The sequence below is a fragment of the Nerophis ophidion genome, linkage group LG02 (assembly GCF_033978795.1).
Source record: "Nerophis ophidion isolate RoL-2023_Sa linkage group LG02, RoL_Noph_v1.0, whole genome shotgun sequence".
Taxonomy (NCBI): Eukaryota; Metazoa; Chordata; class Actinopteri; order Syngnathiformes; family Syngnathidae; genus Nerophis; species Nerophis ophidion.
This window is the reverse complement of record NC_084612.1, coordinates 47,660,198-47,682,668: the sequence shown is the minus strand read 5'-3', so window position 1 is coordinate 47,682,668 and position 22,471 is coordinate 47,660,198. Positions and strand designations below refer to the sequence as shown.

General features: G+C 43.6%; 1 protein-coding gene across 3 annotated transcripts in view; it reads left to right on the top strand.

The window, feature by feature from the left end:
* Positions 1–12,837, top strand: part of LOC133541823 (immunoglobulin-like and fibronectin type III domain-containing protein 1) — a 76,850-nt gene extending 64,013 nt beyond the window's left edge. For all 3 annotated transcript variants that reach the window (XM_061885460.1, XM_061885470.1, XM_061885453.1), the window contains 10 exons: positions 1,381–1,674; positions 1,740–2,036; positions 3,884–4,063; positions 4,141–4,269; positions 4,343–4,651; positions 6,347–6,432; positions 6,514–6,706; positions 6,811–7,107; positions 12,255–12,581; positions 12,658–12,837. In XM_061885460.1, the coding sequence (XP_061741444.1) occupies positions 1,381–1,674; positions 1,740–2,036; positions 3,884–4,063; positions 4,141–4,269; positions 4,343–4,651; positions 6,347–6,432; positions 6,514–6,706; positions 6,811–7,107; positions 12,255–12,581; positions 12,658–12,662 (2,117 nt within the window). In that variant the 3' untranslated portion in view covers positions 12,663–12,837. The remainder of the gene's footprint in view (positions 1–1,380; positions 1,675–1,739; positions 2,037–3,883; positions 4,064–4,140; positions 4,270–4,342; positions 4,652–6,346; positions 6,433–6,513; positions 6,707–6,810; positions 7,108–12,254; positions 12,582–12,657) is intronic.
* Positions 12,838–22,471: the final 9,634 nt, after the last annotated feature.

The window sequence follows — 22,471 nt, the reverse complement described above, 5'->3', positions numbered from 1 at the left end:
GGACTGATGTAGTGCAGCAGGCGCATGCATGTGGGTGGCTCAGGAGACAATAACCGGCGAAGCCAAGCTGTCAGTGGAGAGCCTAAATACTGCCTGGTTAAGTGAGAGCAGGTGTGCCACAAGGTCCGCCCCTTGCCGAGGATGGAAAACTGATAACACAGGTGCAGAAAAGGAGAAGGCAGGATAAAAGTAAAACACAAGAGTCAGAACCCAACGTTGATTGAACATTGTCAATAAGCATGTTGTTTTAACGTGGTATTTGTCTTGTAGAATATTGGTTGGGAAATAACCAAAATTCATTGGTCAAATCAACGTCAGAACCCAACATTGATTAAACGTCGTCAAAAAGCATGTTGTTTTAATGTTGTATTTGTGTTGTAGAACATTGGTTGGGAAATAACCAAAATTCAATGTTAAATCAACATCACAACCTGACATTGATTAAAGGTCGTCAAAAAGCATGTTGTTTCAACGTTGTATTTGTGTTGTAGAATATTGGTTGGGAAATAACTAAAATTCAACGGTCAAGTCAATGTCAGAACCCGACGTTGATTCAACGTCAAAAAACATATTTTTTCAAGTTTTTATTTGTGTTGTAGAATATTGGTTGGGAAACAAACAAAATTCAACGGTCAAATCAACGTCAGAACCCAACATTGATTAAACGTCAAAAAGCATGTTGTTTCAATGTTTTATTTGTGTTGTCGAATATTGGTTGGCAGATGACAAAAATTCAACGGTCAAATCAACGTCAGAACCCAACATGAATTAAACATCGTCAAAAAGCATGTTATTTCAACGTTGTATTTGTGTTGTAGAATATAGGTTGGGAAATGACCAAAGTTCAACGGTCAAATCAACGTCAGAACCCTACATGGATTAAACATTGTCAAAAAGCATGTTGTTTTAAATGTTGTATTTGTGTTGTAGAATATTGGTTGGGAAATAACCAAAATTCAACGGTCAAATCAATGTCAGAACCCGACGTTGATTAAACGTCAAAAAGCATGTTCTTTCAACGTTGTATTTGTGTTGTAGAATATTGGTTGGGAAATTACCAAAATTCAATGGTCAAATCAACATCAGGACCTAACATAGATTAAACGTCTTCAAAAAGCATGTTGTTCAAACGTTGTACTTGTGTTGTAGAATATTGGTTGGGAAATAACCAAAATTCAATGGTCAGATCAACGTCAGAACCCAACATTAATTGAACGTCGTCAAAAAGCATGTTGTTTCAACGTTGTCTTAGAGTTGCTCAACGTCAGGACCTATTTCTACAAGATCTCAATGTTGTTTCAGTGTTTTGTGCCTGCTTGGAGGCAGGTGGGCATGTTTTATCACACCAACATATACCTTTGTGTCAATCTTCTATTTTAGATCCACCAAGATTTGACCCAGAGGAGCTAAAAACCTTTATCGAGCCGGTAAGGGTGAAGAAGGGGCACAAAGCCATCTTCAAATTACCCTTCCTGGGCCGGGAGCCTATCAAAGTTCAATGGTACCTGGAGGGGGAAGAGCTTTCAGATGAAGCCAACATCAAGATCGAGACCTCGGATGGTTGCACCCGCCTGCTGCTCATCAAGCTGCAGCGCAAAGACAGCGGCGAAGTCAAGCTAAAGCTAAAAAATGAGTATGGCACCGTTGAGGCCTTCAGTGAAATAACGGTTCTGGGTATGTATTTCCCAAACGCATGATGGATATGTATGTAGAGCTTCTAATGAACTCTTAACGAGCAGATAAACCCACTCCTCCGATGGGACCTCTGGAGATCGTTGAAGCCTCCTCCTCCGCCATCGAGATCAAATGGAGACCCCCGAAAGATAGCGGCGGCTGTAAGATAGGAAACTACATCCTGGAACGGCAACAAGTGGGCCGCAACACCTGGAAGAAGGTCGGGCCCATTGGTCCGGAAGCCAAATACAGGGACCTCGACATAGACCACGGCCGCAGGTACTGCTACCGCATCAGAGTTGAGACCGAAATGGGCACCAGTGAGCTGATGGAAACAGAGGATATTCAAGCTGGGACAAAAGGTATTACGATCTTCTTGATGGATTTATGGAGTCCACATTCTTAGTTCTGACAAAATATAGGTTAAGGGCCAGGAGTGTCCACTGAGGGCCACATGCAGAAAGATTTAAGGACTTTGATGTATTTCGTACTGAAGTTGCATGATGTAAACAGTAAATTAAATAATTCATGTGGCCTACAATACAAAGTTTTCCCATTTTGTTATGTTACAGCCTGATACCAAAATGGAATATACTCATTTTGTCCTTAAAATTCTACACAATAGCCCATGAGATGTGGAGATTTTTGTCATTCGGATTATTTCTTCTGTGTAAAGTGGAAGATGTGTTTGAGGTTAAGCTTGAGAACTTGTGATGGTGCGTTTCCATCACCGTCATTGTATTACTGGCTCGGCTGTATTATATACACACACCTGTGTGTATGCACCTATTCAGTCCCCTTGCGCACCTGTTCCAAAAATTAACGCTGAATTAGTAATATTAGTGTTGATTTTAATTGTATTCAAAATTATTATCCAACCAATTCCAGTTCACAACCTTGTCAAATGATATGAAAGCATTACTTCATCACAAAGATGAATATTTAATTCAGAAATTAACCTTAGAATTAGGTCAGGTTGATTAGAAAAAAATACTAACCAAATATACTGCATAAGAAGGTACTCATAAATAATTGATGAAGTATGAATTTAAAAAAGCAAAGATTCCATCTAATATACGGAAAATATGGTCTGATGACAAGAACATTTGAAAAAATATATGAATAAGAAGACATGACAAACCATTTTGAGCTAATAATGATAAACAACAAAGAACCAAAACATTTTTTTGCAGTGAAGTTGTCACGTTGTGTAAATGGTAAATAAAAAGAGAATCCAATGGTCATCAAAGTCTTATATGAAAGATCCCACAGGTGAACAGGCTAATTGGGAACAGGTGGGTACCATGGTTGGGTATAAGAGCAGCTTCCGTGAAATGCTAAGTCATTCACAAACAAGGACGGGGCGAAGGTCACCACTTTTTCAACAAATGCCTGAGCAAATTAAGAACAACATTTCTCAACTACCTATCGCAAGGAATTTAGGGATTTCACCATATGCGCTCCATTATATCATCAAAAGGTTCAGAGAAACTGGAGAAATCACTGCACGTAAGCCATGATATTACGCACCTTGGATCCCTCAGGCGGGGCTGCATCAAAAAGCCACATCAGTGTGTAAAGGATAACACCACATGGGCTCAGGAACACTTTAGAAAACCACTGTCAGTAACTACAGTTGGTCGCTGCATCTGTAAATGCAAGTTAAAACTCTACTATGCAAAGCCAACGCCATGTATCAACAACACCCAGAAACGCTGGCAGCTTCGCTGGGCCCGAGCTCATCTGAGATGGACTGATGCAGAGTGGAAAAGTGTTCTGTGGTCTGACGAGTCCACATTTCAAATTGTTTTTGGAAACTGTGGACGTTGTGTCCTCCGGACCAAAAAGGAAAATAACTATCCGGACTTTTATAGGCGCAAATCATTGTATTCTGTTTTTTACGAATTACACAATGGCCAAATTTACTTGTTTTGTACAGCTTAAGCAATTTAGCAATTTTTGGTAACTTACGAAACTTCTCTAGGACATCTGTTTTTTTTTTTTATATTGTTCTCATTGCCACACATGGTGAAAGAGTGTATTACAACTGAGTACCACTGCTGAGAAAATATTACTGTGGCGGCCCTCTAAGTGGCGCTTGCCGCCCAACAATGGGCCACAAGCCCTACGGTTAAGAAAGAAGGAGTTATGCCAAAGCATGGTCTAAATGGCCCTGTTGTTCTAAGTTTTCCTTCGTTTGCGTCCACAGCATACCCTGGACCGCCATCACCACCAAAGGTTGTCAGCGCCTTCAAGGACTGTATCAACTTGTCCTGGTCGCCGCCTGCCAACACCGGTGGAACTAGTGTCCTCGGATACAACCTTGAGAAACGCAAGCAAGGCAGCAATCTGTGGGGTCAGGTCAACCCGCCCGAGGAGATGATCAAAGGTTACATAACGCATCCTTCCATCGATATCACCGACTTGTCTTGGTAATAATTAAAAGTATGATTCCCACACTGACAGGTAAAGCATTTGCTGTGAAAGATGTGGTTGAAGGAATGGAATACGAGTTCCGTTTGTCGGCAATCAACAACTCCGGAGCAGGTGAATTCAGTACACCTTCGGACTTTGTGTTCGCCAGAGACCCCAAAAGTAGGTGGACATTCATTTTACTCAACACAAAACTAAAAACCGCCTCATTAATTCGAGATGACAATTTTTTTAGAGCCTCCTGGAAAGGTCCTCGATTTGAAAGTGACAGATTCCAACTACACAACTTTATCACTGTCTTGGACCAAGCCCAAGGACATTGAGGGGGTCCAGGACGAGGCCAAGGGATACTTTGTGGAGATCCGTCCCGCGGAGAACACGGACTGGAATCGCTGCAGTTCTACCGTGTTGACCACCAATTACTACACGGTGAAAGGCATGAAGTCCATGGCCATGTACTGGGGGAGAGTCATCGCTGTAAACGACGGAGGGGAGGGAGAGCCCAGAGAACTGGACAACTACGTTCTTGCTATGCCTCCTCCTGGTGAGAATGGGTATACTATTCAAATATATTTACTCCCGGTGGCACAGGGGTTAGTGCATGTGCCTCACAGTATGAAGGTCCTGAGTTCAATCCCTGGCTTGGGGTCTTTCTGTGTGGAGTTTGCATGTTCTCCCCGTGACTGCGTGGGTTCCCTCCAAATACTCCGGCTTCCTCCCACCTCCAAAGTCTTGAACCTGGGGATAGGTTGATTGGCAACACTAAATGGTCCCTAGTGTGTGAATGTGAGTGTGAATGTTGTCTATCTGTGTTGGCCCTGACAACTTGTCCAGGGTGTACACCGCGTTCCGCCCTAATGCAGCTGAGATAGGCTCCAGTACCCCCCGCGAGCCTGAAAGGGACAAGCTGTAGAAAATGGATGGCTGTTTGGAACTCCCATATATAATACAAGTCTGTGTTTAAAAGACCAGTTTTAGACATGGATGTTATTCATCAGATATTCACAGTGGGGGGCTGTGCGTATCCGACCTAGGCCTTCAGTGATGACCCACTTAGTCCAACTTTAATAAATGCCCTTCAAAGTACCATAATGTATGTCACTACATGACCACAGCTGGAGAAATGCTCCACAGAAACACACTTGTGCACTACTTTGTATCGAACCACTTCAACAGTGTACAAAACAGGCTATATTTCGGCACATTCGGCATTAGCATTAAAAACATACCTTATGTGGTACTGTCAAAATTTAAATAATTGTAAAGAACATATTAAATATGGAAAAATAAATAGATACAATAATTGAACTTTGTCTTTGAGAGTTAAAAAAGTGAGAACCGATGATTTCTCTGCTGGCCGGGTATGGGTCCGGTGCCCCTCCCTGCTTTTTGCAAATTACAACTTGTGATTGGATTTCCACTTGGGAGTGACAAGTGAAAATCCAATCACAGTCATGGTTAGTGTAAGGCTACCTGGGTGGGCTACTGTCAACAACTCGTGATCGGATTGGCCATCGCAACTGTCTATCGTCTGTTTATCCGGCAGAATGTATACGGCGCTGCCAACAAGCTCGCTGAAATCTGATTGGATAAAAGCTCTAACATAAAAACAGGCAACACTGGAGCCTACCTAATAAGACATGAAGTGAATATGATGAATACTTTAAGGGAAAGTAGATTAAAATGACCTTTTATTAATCTATGATCATGATTTATGTTAGGCCAGAAGAAAAGGCCTAGCTGGCACACCACTGAATATTCAATATCTAGTATTTATCATCATATTGCTGCTCAACACTACTCATTGACGACAATGATCTGAAATGTGTATGGTAACTCCCTTTCTGTAAGCTAAAAGGTGTGTTTACGCTGGTGTAAGCTCTGCATTGGTAAAGACAAACTCTGGTGCAAGTGCTCTGCTCGTAGGGTTCGCTTGGGCAAATACAATTTGGGGAACCTCAGCATGCGAATAACCAAAGGACTGAAACACATCTCTTGGTCGGGTTGTTTGGTGCAGACAAGGGTTTGGTGGATCGTGTTGCGATTGAACTTTGAATACCAGACGGGCTGTGTCTGTTTCTGTAGGCGAAAATACTGCGTCACCGTATGTCCGGGTCGGATAAAGTTATTGCGATTGTGACCATGGCGTGGAAAAGATTTGTCCACCTCTAATAAGGCACTTCTACACAAATCTCAATGTGGCACAACCAAGTGTTTACGCTACATATTATTTTCCTAGTGAGACCACGCTTCACAGATGCCAAGATCAAGAGCTTCATGGTGGTCAGAGCAGGAAACTCAGCCCGATTTTCAATGAACTTTGAGGTGAGTTGTCCCACTTGTCAGTGATTGAGTAGAAATGATTCTTCATATTCTTGGTAATTCACTTCTTCATGTGCCCCACAGGCCTCTCCTTGGCCTGAGGTCACTTGGTTAAAGGACGGTGTGCCGGTCACTAAAAAGGTGACAATAAGTAACGCGGAAGGCACGTCGCAGCTTTTGATTCCTTCTGCCGAGCGCTCCGATTCTGGAATCTACACCGTGATTATCAAGAACATTGTCGGCCAGGAATCCTTTAGTATTGAAATTAGAGTCACGAGTAAGTATTAATAGTGGAGTTAATATCCCGATTACTAAATGCTGTGCTGCTGTGTACTTTACAAAGTACAATGTAAAATAAATATGTCGTAATTCAAACTTTAGATGAGCCAAAACCACCAGGTCCAGTGGAGATTGAAGAAAACGTGTTGGGCACAGTGACCGTTTCATGGACGGCGTCTGCAGACGAGAAACGAGATGATAGGCTGCACTACATGGTGACGAAGCGGGACTCCAGCAAACGGACTTGGCACACCGTGGCAGATCACATCTTCAACAACAAATTCACAGCCTGCAACATAATGCCGGGAAGAGAGTACCAATTCCGAGTCTATGCTAAAAATGACATGGGCTGCTCCAAACCTACCGAATCACCAAAGTGGCTGATTGCTACCAAAAAAGGTAAATCAAATGTCCTTAAAAGGTCCTCTATTCTACTATTCAGGTCCCACAATAGTGCATTGGAAATGTGTTGATGCTGGAATGTAGATGGTTTAAGAGCACTTTTAGTACGCTATTCTGGGTACATGATCTTTTGTACATCTGTACTAGGGTAGTACGGTATATCGATATATAGTACCGTGATCATAGGGAATCACATTCGGTACTATACCGCCTTTAAAAAGTACCTGTAAAAAACAAAGAGGCTATTTCATCCCTACAAGCCTGTTTCGCAGGTTTCCCTACACTTCTGAAGATATATATATGGTAACAATTTAGTCTGGGGAACACATTCACCATTAATTAGTTGCTTATTAACATGCAAAATACTAACATATTGGCTCTTATTGGCCATTATTAAGTACTTTTTAATGCCTCATTCTATTATACGACCAGTAAGTCTTCCCTCAATAACCTCAGAATTATTACTTATTAGTAACCCTAACCCTAAAGCCAAACCCTTATATAATCCCCTTGTCTCCAAATAACTCTAAATTAGTTATTTATTACTATAGAGTTACCATATATATATATATATATATATATATATATATATATATATATATATATATATATATATATAATCCATCCATCTATTTTCTACCGCTTATTCCCTTTGGGGTCTTGGGGGGGGCTGGCGTCTATCTCAGGTACAATCGGGCAGAAGGCGTTGTACACCCTGGACAAGTTGCCAGTATATATATATATATATATATATATATATATATATATATATATATATATATATATATACATATATATATTTTTTGGACACTCGGGTGAAGAGAGGGGCGGAGCTTTCCACCGATCACCACCTGGTGGTGTGTTGGCTGCGATTGTGGGGGAGGATGCCGGACAGACCTGGGAGGCCCAAACGCATTGTAAGGGTCTGCTGGGAACGTCTGGCAGAGTCTCCTGTCAGACAAAGTTTCAATTCACACCTCCGGAAGAACTTTGAACATGTCACGAGGGAGGTGCTGGACATTGAGTCCGAGTGGACCATGTTCCGCACCTGTTTTGTCGAGGCGGCAGATCGGAGCTGTTGCCGCAAGGTAGTTGGTGCCTGTCGGGGCGGCAATCCTAAAACCCCCTGGTGGACACCAGCGGTGAGGGAGGCCGTCAAGCTGAAGAAGGAGTCCTATCGGGTCCTTTTGGCTCATAGGACTCCGGAGGCAGTGGACAGGTACCGACAGGCCAAGCGGCGTGCAGCTTCAGCGGTCGCGGAGGCAAAAACTCGGACATGGGAGGATTTCGGGGAAGCCATGGAAAACGACTTCCGGACGGCTTCGAAGCGATTCTGGACCACCGTCCGCCGCCTCAAGAGGGGGAAGCAGTGCACTATCAACACCGTGTATGGTGCGGATGGTGTTCTGCTGACCTCAACTGCGGATGTTGTGGATAGGTGGAAGGAATACTTCGAAGACCTCCTCAATCCCACCAACACGTCTTCCTATGAGGAAGCAGTGCCTGGGGAATCTGTGGTGGACTCTCCTATTTCTGGGTTTGAGTTCGCTGAGGTAGTTAAAAAGCTCCTCGGTGGCAAGGCCCCAGGGGTGGACGAGATCCGCCCGGAGTTCCTTAAGGCTCTGGATGCTGTGGGGCTGTCTTGGTTGACAAGACTTTGCAGCATCGCGTGGACATCGGGGGCAGTACCTCTGGATTGGCAGACCGGGGTGGTGTTTCCTCTCTTTAAGAAGGGGGACCGGAGGGTGTGTTCCAACTATCGTGGGATCACACTCCTCAGCCTTCCCGGTAAGGTTTATTCAGGTGTACTGGAGACGAAGCTACGTCAGATAGTCGAACCTCGGATTCAGGAGGAACAGTGTGGTTTACGTCCTGGTCGTGGAACTGTGGACCAGCTCTATACTCTCGGCAGGGTTCTTGAGGGTGCATGGGAGTTTGCCCAACCAGTCTACATGTGCTTTGTGGACTTGGAGAAGGCATTCGACCGTGTCCCCCGGGAAGTCCTGTGGGGAGTGCTCAGAGAGTATGGGGTATCGGACTGTCTTATTGTGGCGGTCCGTTCCCTGTACGATCAGTGCCAGAGCTTGGTCCGTATTGCCGGCAGTAAGTCGAACACATTTCCAGTGAGGGTTGGACTCCGCCAAGGCTGTCGTTTGTCACCGATTCTGTTCATTACTTTTATGGACAGAATTTCTAGGCGCAGTCAAGGCGTTGAGGGGTTCCGGTTTGGTAGCCGCAGGATTAGGTCTCTGCTTTTGGCAGATGATGTGGTCCTGATGGCTTCATCTGACCGGGATCTTCAGCTCTCGCTGGATCGGTTCGCAGCCGAGTGTGAAGCGACCGGAATGAGAATCAGCACCTCCAAGTTCGAGTCCATGGTTCTCGCCCGGAAAAGGGTGGAATGCCATCTCCGGGTTGGGGAGGAGACCCTGCCCCAAGTGGAGGAGTTCAAGTACCTAGGAGTCTTGTTCACGAGTGGGGGAAGAGTGGATCGTGAGATCGACAGGCAGATCGGTGCGGCGTCTTCAGTAATGCGGACGTTGTACCGATCCGTTGTGGTGAAGAAGGAGCTGAGCCGGAAGGCAAAGCTCTCAATTTACCGGTCGATCTACGTTCCCATCCTCACCTATGGTCATGAGCTTTGGGTCATGACCGAAAGGATAAGATCACGGGTACAAGCGGCCGAAATGAGTTTCCTCCGCCGTGTGGCGGGGCTCTCCCTTAGAGATAGGGTGAGAAGCTCTGCCATCCGGGAGGGACTCAAAGTAAAGCCGCTGCTCCTTCACATCGAGAGGAGCCAGATGAGGTGGTTCGGGCATCTGGTCAGGATGCCACCCGAACGCCTCCCTAGGGAGGTGTTTAGGGCACGTCCAACCGGTAGGAGGCCACGGGGAAGACCCAGGACACGTTGGGAAGACTATGTCTCCCGGCTGGCCTGGGAACGCCTCGGGATCCCCCGGGAAGAGCTAAATGAAGTGGCTGGGGAGAGGGAAGTCTGGGTTTCCCTGCTTAGGCTGTTGCCCCCGCGACCCGACCTCGGATAAGCGGAAGATGATGGATGGATGGATGGATGGATGGATGGATGGATGGATGGATATATATATATATATATATATATATATATATATATATAGTGTTCCCCAGTTTAACACTAGGGTTACGTTCCAATAAATACTCACTTCAAATAAAATTTGTGTAGTAGAAGTAAAAAAATGTTCCCCGTTTTTTTTGTGTTTCTGTTCATTGTATATTTTTGTTGTTACCACCATATTTTTTTTAAATTAACAGGATGTTTTTTAAATATGTTATATATTTTTTTATTGTTTACAGTACTCTATAGTTTATGTTTCTTCCTTTCTTATATATGTTTAAAGTCTGTAAAACCGCTAACCAAAGTCTGTAAAACCGCTAACCAAACACTTGATAAACTTTTATCGGACGCGCATTAAAATTTTCTCCCATTTCTTTCGTTTGAACACTCTCAAAGTTCAAACCTTTGTGGATTTAAAAACAATGATTACAGTACACCATTGTATCAATGAATGAAACCAAAGATCAAAAGCTGTTTTTTAGGGCTCTAGGATCTTTTACCTATAAATAAGCCGGGTTTTATCATAATTTCCACACACATAACCAGAGTCACACCATATTTTTGGACCTTAAATCCTGCGCCTTTGGCTTGGTCCTGCATTATAAAGGTGCGAGAGGGCATTTGTTTCCAAAATAAGTCAGTCTCATCCATTTTAAAATCTAGTTCTGGATTATTTCTGCCACCACAGTATACATTATGCACTGTACAGAACACATGGCATGAAGAAGATTGATTGACAATGGTTCCTTAGCCAATCAGGACGCAGAACACCACGCACATTCATACGCTGTAAAAAAAAACACAAAAAAACACGTGTAACAGTGAGGCCATGTAAACTGAACAGTGTTGTAGCGAGGAAACACTGTATACATATATATATATATATATATATATATATATATATATATATATATATTAATATGGGACATCCCGCAGGCCCAATTGTGGATGCTGGCGTGATTGGTTACGCCTTGTACAATAGGAGCCATCAGTGTATGAATGTGTGTCTGAATGGGTGAATGTGGAAATAGTGTCATAGCGCTTTGTGTAGAAAAGCGCTATACAAGTACAACCCATTTACCATTTGCCATTTACCCCTTAAATCAGCTCTCTGTGTCCATAACAACTAATGTTGTCCCAATACCAATATTTTGGTACCAAAATGTATTTCGGTACTTTTATAAATAAAGGGCAGCACAACATAATGTCATTATTGTCTTTATTGTAACAAAAAAATCTTAGGGTACATGAAACATATGTTTATTATTGTAATTTAGTCCTTAAATAAAATAGTGAACATACGAGAACTTACTACTCAAAGACAACTTGTCTTTGAGTAGTAAGTAAACAAACAAAGACTCCTAATGAGTCTGCTGACGTATGCAGTAACATATTGTGTCATTTATCTACCTATTATTTTGTAAACATTATGAGGGACAAACTGTAAAACAATATTATTAATCTACTTGTTTATTTACTGTTAATATCTGCTTATTTTCTCTTTTAACATGTTCTATCTACACTTCTGTTAAAGTGTAATAGTTACTTATTCTTCTCTTCTTTGATACTTTACATTAGTTTTGGATGATACCACACATATAGGTATCAATCCAATACCAAGTAGTTACAGGATCATACAATGAAATATAATAACTAATATAGCAATACTGATGAGGAAATACTGATGTAAAGGGTAGGTGTCACATTGTTTTCTCTTTTAACATGTTCTATTTACACTTCTGTTAAAATGTAATAATGACTTATTCTTCTTTTCTTTGATACTTTACATTAGTTTTGGATGATACCACACAATTTAGGTATTGATCCGATACCAAGTAATTACAGGATCATACATTGGTTATATTCAAAGTCCTCATGTGTTCGGGAACATATTTACTGACTTTATAAACATAATAGGAATTTTAATATGACTCATTAGTATCAGGGTACTATACTAGTACCGCTATACCGTACAACCCTAATGACAACACATTGCAATGCCGATACGTCAGAGAGATGAGATAATGCAATCTGTATCTACACTCTTCCCCAGAGAGGTTCACTGTGAACATCGTGGAATCCAAGGCCTGCAACCTGGAATGTCCGCCCAAGTTCCTTGTCCCGCTCAAAATGCACTCCGCCCCGCAAGGCTATGAGTGCTACATGAGCTGCGCTCTGAAGGGCGACCCCACGCCGCACGTCACCTGGCTGCGCGACAACGTCAGTCTGAACACCAACACGAACTACTACATCTCCAACACCTGCGGGGTGTGCTCTCTGCTCATACTGAGGGTCGGGCCCAAAGACACCGGCGAGTACAAGGTGGTGGCGGAGAATCCCATCGGGAGAGCCGAGTGCGCCACTAAGTTGACAGTGAAGGGTGCGTCTCCGTTGTGAATGCACGACGCGCTTACCATGGTCGACATTTTTAACAAATCCCTTCCTCTTTTTTTCAGAGTGAGCCCGTGTGACGACTATGGAGGCTCTGTTGGATGTATGGTGTTTAATTATGATGAACTATTTACCATGTCTTATAGGACGCCATGCAATGTCTCTAATATACATTTTTGAACACTTGTAGTATCCATGTACACACAAATATATAGTGCATACATTAAAATTGCAGCTGCAATCTATTTGTGTATTTATTAATAAGTAAATTAATCCTAAATGTGCTTTAAAGTTAAGTGTATTTCTGGTCATGTCATCCTCTACCGGGCAGCAGGGCAACGCGCCAGTGCGGCTGGATCAAAACAAACGTAAAAGTTGCTTTATTACAAGGAGGTCAAGTTTTTTTTGTTTGTATTCATTTTTTTCAGGCAATAACATTAAAAAAATTACAATGTAGATAATACATAATAATATAAATTAATTAAATGCAAAAGGTAATGTATAATATGTACGTCAAAAAAAATGAGGCACTACTAACTTGGAGAAGCCAAACCATCCGTTTTATATTCCCCTTCCCTGTGTGTGTGTGTGTGTGTGTGTGCTAAGTCAGGACAGCACATCCCATAATAGTAAATTAATCTTAAAGGCCTACTGAAATGAGATTTTCTTATTTAAATGGGGATAGCAGGTCCATTCTATGTGTCATACTTGATCATTTTGCAACATTGCCATATTTTTGCTGAAAGGATTTAGTAGAGAACATCAAGGATAAAGTTCGCAACTTTTGGTCGCTAATAAAAAAGCCTTGCCTTTACCGGAAGTAGCAGACGATGTGCGCGTGACGTCACTGGTTGTAGGGCTCCTCAAATCCTCACATTGTTTATAATCATAGCCTCCAGCAGCAAGAGCTATTTGGACCGAGAAAGCAACGATTTCCCCATTAATTTGAGCGAGGATGAAAGATTCGTGGATGAGGAAAGTTAGAGTGAAGCATTAAAAAAAAAAAAAAGTTGCTGTATTACAAGCGAGTATCATTATACAGGACTGCAGTACCTGGAGGAGGTCAAGTTTTTTTTCTTCTTTTTTCATTTATTAATTTGAGTTTTCTTATTTGACGTTCCCATTATTAATTGAACAAATTGCAAAATATTCAGCAACACAGATGTCCAAAATACTGTGTAATTATGCGATGAAAAGAGAAGACTTTTAGCCATGTGTGGTGCTGGGAGAACATGTCCGCTCCAGCCAATAACGTCACAAGCACGCGTCAAAATAAGCATCATCATTCTGTGACGTTTTCAACAAGATAATTTAAAATTGCAATTAAGTAAACTAAACCGGCCGTATTGGCATGTGTTGCAATGTTAAGATTTCATCTTTGATATATGAACTATCGGACTGCGTTGTCGGTTGTAGTGGGTTTCAGTAGGCCTTTATGTGCTTTAAAGTGAAGTGTATTTCTGGTCTTGTCTGAGGGTGACACGGCAGTGCAGTTGGATCAAAAGAGACGTCGGAGTTGCTTTACTAAACTAAAATTTAGTAAAGGTTATGACAAATAAAAACAAAAGAATAAAAGGTAGACAATACATAATAATATAAATTAATATAATGCAATCTGGAGAATATCTTCAGCTCTCACTGTATTGGTTCGCAGCCGAGTGTGAAGCGACTTGGATGGGAATCAGCTCCTCCAAGTCACATTCCATTGTTCTCGCCCGTAAAAGGGTGGAGTGCCATCTCTGGGTTGGGGAGGAGATGTTGCCCCAAGTGGAGGAGTTAAAGTACCTCGGAGTCTTGTTCACGAGTGAGGAAAAAGTGGATCAGGAGGTTGACAGGTGGATCGGATCTTTCAAAAGCATCCCCGATACAAATACTGGTTTTGTTCCTGACTCTGTCATGAATAAGTTGAGAATGGTAACTTTTAGATGGACTAAGGTCTGACATGTTTAGTAACTTTACCGGTGGCAGTGGCTAAATCTATCAATCAATGTCAATGATTGATTGATAAACCAAGATGGCGGTGTGTAACTGGCAACCTGGATGTGACACACTCACGGACTTTCTAATTGGTCGAACAGTGGAGGGCGGGGCATCGAAATGAAAAGAATAACAATATTTCGGGGCTGTAAATCCACTTTTGAAATGAGCATATAAACTACTGTAATCAGTTATAGAGATATTGGAAAAGAAGATGATTTTTTGATGCCCTTTTCACATATTTAATGATGACTTGACATGATATTATTACATATGGCTCCTTTAAGAAGTAAAATAATTTATCAAGACAACATGCACACAAACTGCACAAGTCTTAGAATATGTCAGACCGGATATAGCACGGACACACACAAGGTTGTGGAGTCACCACCTGTCAGTCTACTGAAAGACAATACCGTCAAAAGTAAGATCATCTTTAACATTTTACAACACGCGGTGTAAGAGCACTCACATTACGTCATTTGAGGGATTGTTTACATGCGCTGCTGGATCAATGGCGTTTAACAGGCCCGGCAGTTAACCCTTCAATGTCGTCTATTTGAGGGAGGATTTTATTTGTCTGCGGTGAATAACACACACACGCACACACACACACACACACACACACACACACACACACACACACACACACTCCTATTTGGGGCAAGGTGTCTTTTAGATGGATGGCCACTATTTGAGGAACTGTGGTATATAGAGTACCGTATTTTCTGGACTATAAGGCACACTTAAAATCTTGTTTTCCCCTCAAAACTCGACAGTGCGCCTAATAAATGGAATAATTCTGAATTTGCTTACCGACCTCAAATCAATTTTATTTAGTACAAGCTGTAATGATATGTGTGACCAGTAGATGGCAGTCACACATAACAGATAGGAGTAGACTGCAATATAACTCAAGTAAACAACACCAACATTTTAGATGTTCCATTGAAAATATAGAACATTACAAACAGCGCTCAAAAATCTATAAAACTGTTTTTAGTAGGACTTTGGTAAGCTATGAAGCCACACCGCTTGATGGATTTTACTGTGCTTCAACATAGGAGTATTATTATGGTGTGCGTATAAGATAGGACATTATTTGGGGTTTTGTTTCACAATATTATGCAAAAGCAATTTTTCTTACCTTCTGGTACCTGCTGCGCTGTATTTAGGATCTGCATGAATCGATAAGCTTCTTCTTTCTCTCTATCTTCTTGTTATATGACATTCATCCTCCACTGTTGCCATTTCTAATATAAAGTAGTGTAAAGTTCTTACTTATATCTGTCAGTAAACTCGCCATGAAAGCACTAAAACATACCGGTGTAGTAAGTTTTCATTATTCACCCAAGGAACTTTAGTTATTAGAGAGTTTCGGTCGAAGACCTCTATGAAGAACAACAATGAAGGACCCAGTTTTCCCTCGCCCGGACGCCCACCTCTGGAGCCAGGCCCGGAGGCAGGGCACGATGGCGAGCGGCTGGTGGCCAGGCCTGTTCCCTGGCCACCCCGAAGAGGCAAGGTGGGTACCCCCTCCAATGTGCTCACCACCCATGACAGGGGCCATAGACGTCGGGTGAAATGCGAGCTGGCCAGCAGCCGAAGGCAAGGCACTTGGCGGTCCGATCCTCGGCTACATAAACTAGTTCTTGGGACGTGGAACGTCACCTCACTGGGGGGGAAGGAGCCTGAGCTAGTGCGCGAGTTGGAGAAGTTCCGACTTCCGATTTAGACGCACAGCAAGGACCCTGGAACCAGTTCTCTTGAGAGGGGCTGGACTCTCTTCCACTCTGGCGTTGCCAGCAGTGAGAGGCGACAGGCTGGGGTGGCAATTCTTGTTTTCCCCTGGCTCAAAGCCTGAACGTTGGAGTTCAACCAAGTGGACGAGAGGGTAGCTTCCCTACGCCTTTGGGTGGGGGGACGGGTCCTGGCAGTTGTTTGCGCTTACGTGCCAAACGGCAGCTCAGAGTACCCTACCGTTTTGGATTCACTCGAGGGAGTACTGGAGAGTGCTCCTCCAGGTGATTCCCACGTTCTACTGGGGGACTTCAACGCTCATGTTGGCAACGGCAGTGAAACCTACAAAGGCGTGATTGGGAGGTATGGCCGCCCTGATCTGAACCAGAGTGGTGTTTTGTTGCTGGACTTTTGTGCTCGTCACAGTTTGTCAATAACCAACACTATGTTCAAACATAAGGGTGTCCATATGTGCACTTGGCACCAGGACACCCTAGGCCGCAGTTCCATGATCGACTTTGTAGTTGTGTCATCGGATTTGCGGTGTCATGTTTTGGACACTTGGGTGAAGAGAGGGGCGGAGTTTTCTACCGATCACCACCTGGTGGTGAGTTGGCTGCGATGGTGGGGGAGGATGCCAGTCAGACCTGGCAGGCCCAAACGCATTGTGAGGGTTTGCTGGGAACGCCTAGCAGAGTCCCCTGTCAGAGAGAGTTTCAATTCCCGGCTCCGGAAGAACTTTGAACATGTCAAGAGGGAGGTGCTGGACATTGAGTCCGAGTGGACCATGTTCCATACCTCTATTGTCGGGGCTGCCGATTGGAGCTGCGGCCGCAAGGTAGTTGGTACATGTCGTGGCGGTAATCCTAGAACTCGTTGGTGGACACCGGCGGTGAGGGATGCCGTCAAGCTGAAGAAGGAGTCCTATCGGGTTCTTTTGGCTCATAGGACTCTGGAGGCAGCGGACAGGTACCGACAGGCCTAACGGTGTGAGGCTTCAGCGGTCGCGGAGGAAAAAACTCAGACATGGGAGGAGTTTGAGGAAGCCTTGGAAAACAACTTCCGGACTGCTTCAAAGCGATTCTGGACCTCCATCCGCCACCTCAGAAAGGGGAAGCAGTGCAGTGCTAACACCATGTATGGTGGGGATGGTGTTCTGCTGACCTCGACTGCGGATGTTGTGGATCAGTGGAGTGAATATTTCGAATACCTCCTCAATCCTACCAACACGTCTTCCTATGAGGAGGCAGTGCTTGGGGAATCTCTGGTGGGCTCTCCTGTTTCTGGGGATGAGGTTGCCGAGATAGTTAAAAAGCTCCTCGGTGGCAAGGCCCCGGGGGTGGATGAGATCCGCCTGGAGATCCTTAAGGCTCTCAATGCTGTGGGGATGTCTTGGTTGACAAGATTCTGCAACATTGTGAGGACATTGGTTGCGGTACCTCTGGATTGGCAGACCGGGGTGGTGGTTCCTCTCTTTAAGAAGGGGACCGTAGGGTGTGTTCTCACTTTCGTGGGATCACACTCCTCAGCCTTCCCGGTAAGGTCTATTCAGGTCTAGTTGAACCCCGGATTCAGGGGGAACAGTGTGGTTTTCGTCCTGGTCGTGGAATTGTGGACCAGCTTTGTACTCTCGGCAGGGTCCTTGAGGGTGCATGGGAGGTACCCCAACCAGTCTACGTGTGCTTTGTGGACTTGGAGAAGGCATTCGACCGTGGTATAGGAAGTCCTGTGGGGAGTGCTCAGAGAGTATGGGGTAACGAACTGTCTGATTGTGGCGGTCCGCTCCTTGTATGACCAGTGTCAGAGCTTGGTCCGCATCGCCGGCAGTAAGTCGGACCCGTTCCCAGTAAGGGTTGAACTCCGCCAAGGCTGCCCTTTGTCACCCATTCTGTTCATAACTTTTATGGACAGAATTTTTAGGCGCAGTCAGGGCATTGAAGGTATCTGGTTTGGTGGCTGTAGGATTAAGTCTCTGCTTTTTGCAGATGATGTGGTCCTGATGGCTTCATCTGGCCAAGGTTTTCAGTTCTCACTGGATCGGTTCTCAGCCGAGTGTGAAGTGACTAGGATGAGAATTAGCACCTCCAATTCCGTGGTTCTCGCCCGGAAAAGGGTGGAGTACCAACTCTGGGGTGGAGAGGAGATCTTGCCCCAAGTGTAGGAATTCAAGTTCCTCAGAGTCTTGTTCACGAGTGAGGGAAAAGACGATTGTGAGGTCAACAGGCGGATTGGTGCGGTGTCTTCAGTAATGCGGTCGCTGTATCGATCCCTTGTGGTGAAGAAGGAGCTGAGCCGGTCGATCTACGTTTCCATCCTCACCTATGGTCATGAGCTTTGGGTTTTGACTGAAAGGACAGGATCAAGGTTACAAGCGGCTGAAAATAGCTTTCTCCGACGGGTGATGGGGCTCTCCCTTAGAGATAGGGTGAGAAGCTCTGTCATTCGGGAGGCGCTCAAAGTAAAGTTGCTGCTTCTCCACATCGAGAGGAGCCAGATGAGGTGGTTCGGGCATCTGGTCCGAATGCCACCCGAGCGCCTCCCTAGGGAGGTGTTTCGGGCACGTCCAACCGGTAGGAGGCCACGGGTAAGACCCAGGATACGTTGGGAAGACTATGTCTCCCGGCTGGCCTAGGGACGCCTCGGGATCCCCCGGGAGGACCTGGACGAAGTGGCTGGGGGAGGGAAGTCTGGGCTTCTCTACTTAGGCTATTTCCCCTGCAACCCATCCTCAGATAAGCGGAAGATGATGGATGGATGGATGGATGGATGGATGGATGGACGTTTTTTCACAGGACACATTTCGGGCGTTTTTGTTGTACTAATGAGCCACGGATGAGGAGATGCTGCTCCGTTATTGATTGAAGTAAAGTCTGAATGTCATTAAAACAGTTAGCGCCATCTTTTGACACTACTTCCACTCCCGTCCTTGCACGCTACACCGCTACAATAAAGATGATGGGGAGAAGACGCTGGCGAAGTGGAGGCACGTGAATAAGACCGCCTACAAAACTGTCCATTCGAAATAGACTGTTAGAAATCAACTTGTGTAAAACATCATCTATGCAACATTTTGACCAAAGAACCACCATTACATGTTATTTAGACCACAAGGAAGTCTTTTACATTTAGAGAATAGACCTCATTAGACCCGCTCATCGACAGGGCACCTTATCATCCGGTGCACCCTATGGTTCGGAAAATGCGGTGGTAGTAGTATTACTGCAAAATGCTTTTGTATCTTACTGTTATATTCAAAACAATAAACTATCATATTTTTACCCAAACTACTGTAAATTAAAAGTTCAGCTAAGTTAGCATTGGAAAGAAATGAATAGTCCGGCAAGAATTCAGAAATTGTTGACGTGTAAACATTTTTGTTTATTACTGTTTATTACACTTTGCTTTGAAGGGGTCAAATTATGACTTGTTTTCTACATTTATAACACATCTGTGTTGTCTACAAAACATGTAATGGTGTTTTTTTTTGGTCAAATATTTGCATAGATTTTGCTATCTATCTCCAAGTCACTTTCTGGCTGCCTCAGGGAATAATTAGTTTTGAGACTGCTGAGTTGTGAGGTTGGGGAAGAGACCCTGCCCCAAGTGGAGGAGTTCAAATACCTGGAAGTCTTGCTCATGAGTGAAGGAAGAGTGGATGATGAGATCGACAGGCGGATCGGTGTGGCGTCTTCAGTAATGCCGACGCTGTATCGATCCATTGTAGTGAAGAAGGAGCAGAGCCGGAAGGCAAAGCTCTCAATTTACTGGTCGATCTACGTTCCCATCCTCACCTATGGTCATGAGCTTTGGGTTATGACCGAAAGGACGAGATCACGGGTACGAGCGGCCCAGATGAGTTTTCTCCGCCGGGTGGCGGGTCTCTCCCTTAGAGATAGGGTGAGAAGCTCTGTCATCTGTGAGTAACTCAGGGTAAAGCCGCTGCTCCTCCACATGGAGAAGAGCCAGATGAGGTGGTTCGGGCATCTGCTCAGAATGCCACCTGAATGTCTCCCTACACTGTAAAAAAAAAATCTGTAAAAAAACGGTAATCTACTGGCAGCTACAGCTGCCAAACGAAAACCATAAAATTAAAGTAAAACATTGTAAACCAAATAATGATCAAAAACATTATATTTACAGACATTTTCATGACATGTTTTGCGGAAAAATATTGTAATTTTACAGATTTTTACTAAATTGTTAAGATCAACCACCTTTAATAAAGTGACGATGCAAACAGTTCTGCAGAAAAATACATTTTTTCTACAGAGTTTTTCCAATTTATTACGATCAACCAACTTTAATGAAGTGACAATCCTGGCAGTTCCACAGAAAAATACCATTATTTTACAGATTTTTTCTGAATTATTAAGATCAGGGGTTTCAAACTCAATCAATTTACCGGGGGGCCAATGTATGTAGAAACTACGTGAATGTGGATTCACCTTCTTTGAATGGCTTTTTCAAACTGACAACATACTTGCCAATTTTCACGAGAGACTCCCTGTGACCCTTGCAAAGGGTTTTCCTAATATCTACCGGACAATTTTTTTAAGGAGTGCCGTGACAGCACCCACCCTTGTCGTCCTCAACAACCTTTCGACGCATTAACTCATTTACCAGACAAGTAAGCAGCGAGCTGAATGTAACACATATTGAACAAAGCTTTGTTTGTTATACTACACTTGCTGAAAGACATAGTTGATCAACAGCCATACAGATCACACAGACGGTGGCAGTACAAACAAATTTAAGACTTACAAATATGCGCCACATTGTGAACAGACATCAAAAAAGAATGACAAACACATTTTGGGAGAACATCTTCACCATATTACAAAATAAACACAAAAGAACAAATACCCAGAATGCTAAGCAGCGCTACTCTTCCGGGCTACACCCCCGCTACCACCCAACATCACCGCCCCCCTCCGTGCGTCGGTTGAGGTAGGCGGGGTTTGGTGGTTGCGGGGTCCAGCCCGGAAGAGTAGCGCTGCTTAGCATTCTGCGTATTTGTTCTTTTGTGCTTATTTTGTGTTACGGTGAAGATGTTCTCCCGAAATGTGTTTGTCATTCTTTTTTGATGTGGGATCACAATATGGCGCATATTTGTAACAGTCTTAAATTTGTTTGTACTGTCACCGTCAGTGTGACTTGTATGGCTGTTGGCTGTTGATCAAGTATGTCTTGCAGTCACCATGGTGTGTCATATTACAGAGAAAAATGTAAAATTGTTAGTATGAGCATAAACCTTTATACAACAGACTACAAATATTTTTCAACTTGAATATAAAAATACACATAAATATTAAAAAAATAAGATTTTCCTTAAGATTACATATAAAACTGTTAGATTGTTAGTATGGACATATACTTTTGTATAACAAGCTACATATTAAATGAAAGTTAATTACTGTAATTTTACATGAATTTGAAAGTAGTTTGAAAAAACAGAAAATGATATGTATTACTAATATGGTATTTTTCGGTAAAAAAAAAAATATATATATACATAGTTTGTCATTACTGGCATATTACTTAAAATAACAGGTGGTTTGTTTATTTACAGATAATGTCTTCAATTCTACAGTTTTATAACCTATTTAAAAAAAAAAAGGAAAAATTACAGTAGAAATTTAGAGTAAATTAACCATAAAAATAGGATTTTTTTTTACAGTGTAGGGAGGTGTTTAGGGCACGTCCGACCGGCAGGAGGCCACGGGGAAGGCCCAGGACACGTTGGGAAGACTATGTCTCCTGGTTGGACTGGGATCGCCTCCCCGGGAGGAGCCGGACGAAGTGGCTGGGGAGAGGGATGTCTGGCCTTCTCTGATTAGGCTGCTGACCCTGCGACCCGACCTCGGATAAGCGGAAGAAAATGGATGGATGGATGGATGGATGGAGTTGTGAGACGCAAATGAACCCCTCCCCACCACACACCGGACCTAAGTCCCTGCCTAGGCAACCTTGTTTTGTCATTAATTTTTTGACTATTTTATGGACATCAGTGACCATCCAAGATGGTACGGCAACACCTGCGGCTCACTGTGGTTTGAGGCTCAAAGAGAAGACACAGGTGCAAACCTGGTACTATACACTGGCTAAGGATATACTATACCTCTCCAACGCTAGACGATCCTGGACATGCACACTGTTCAATAA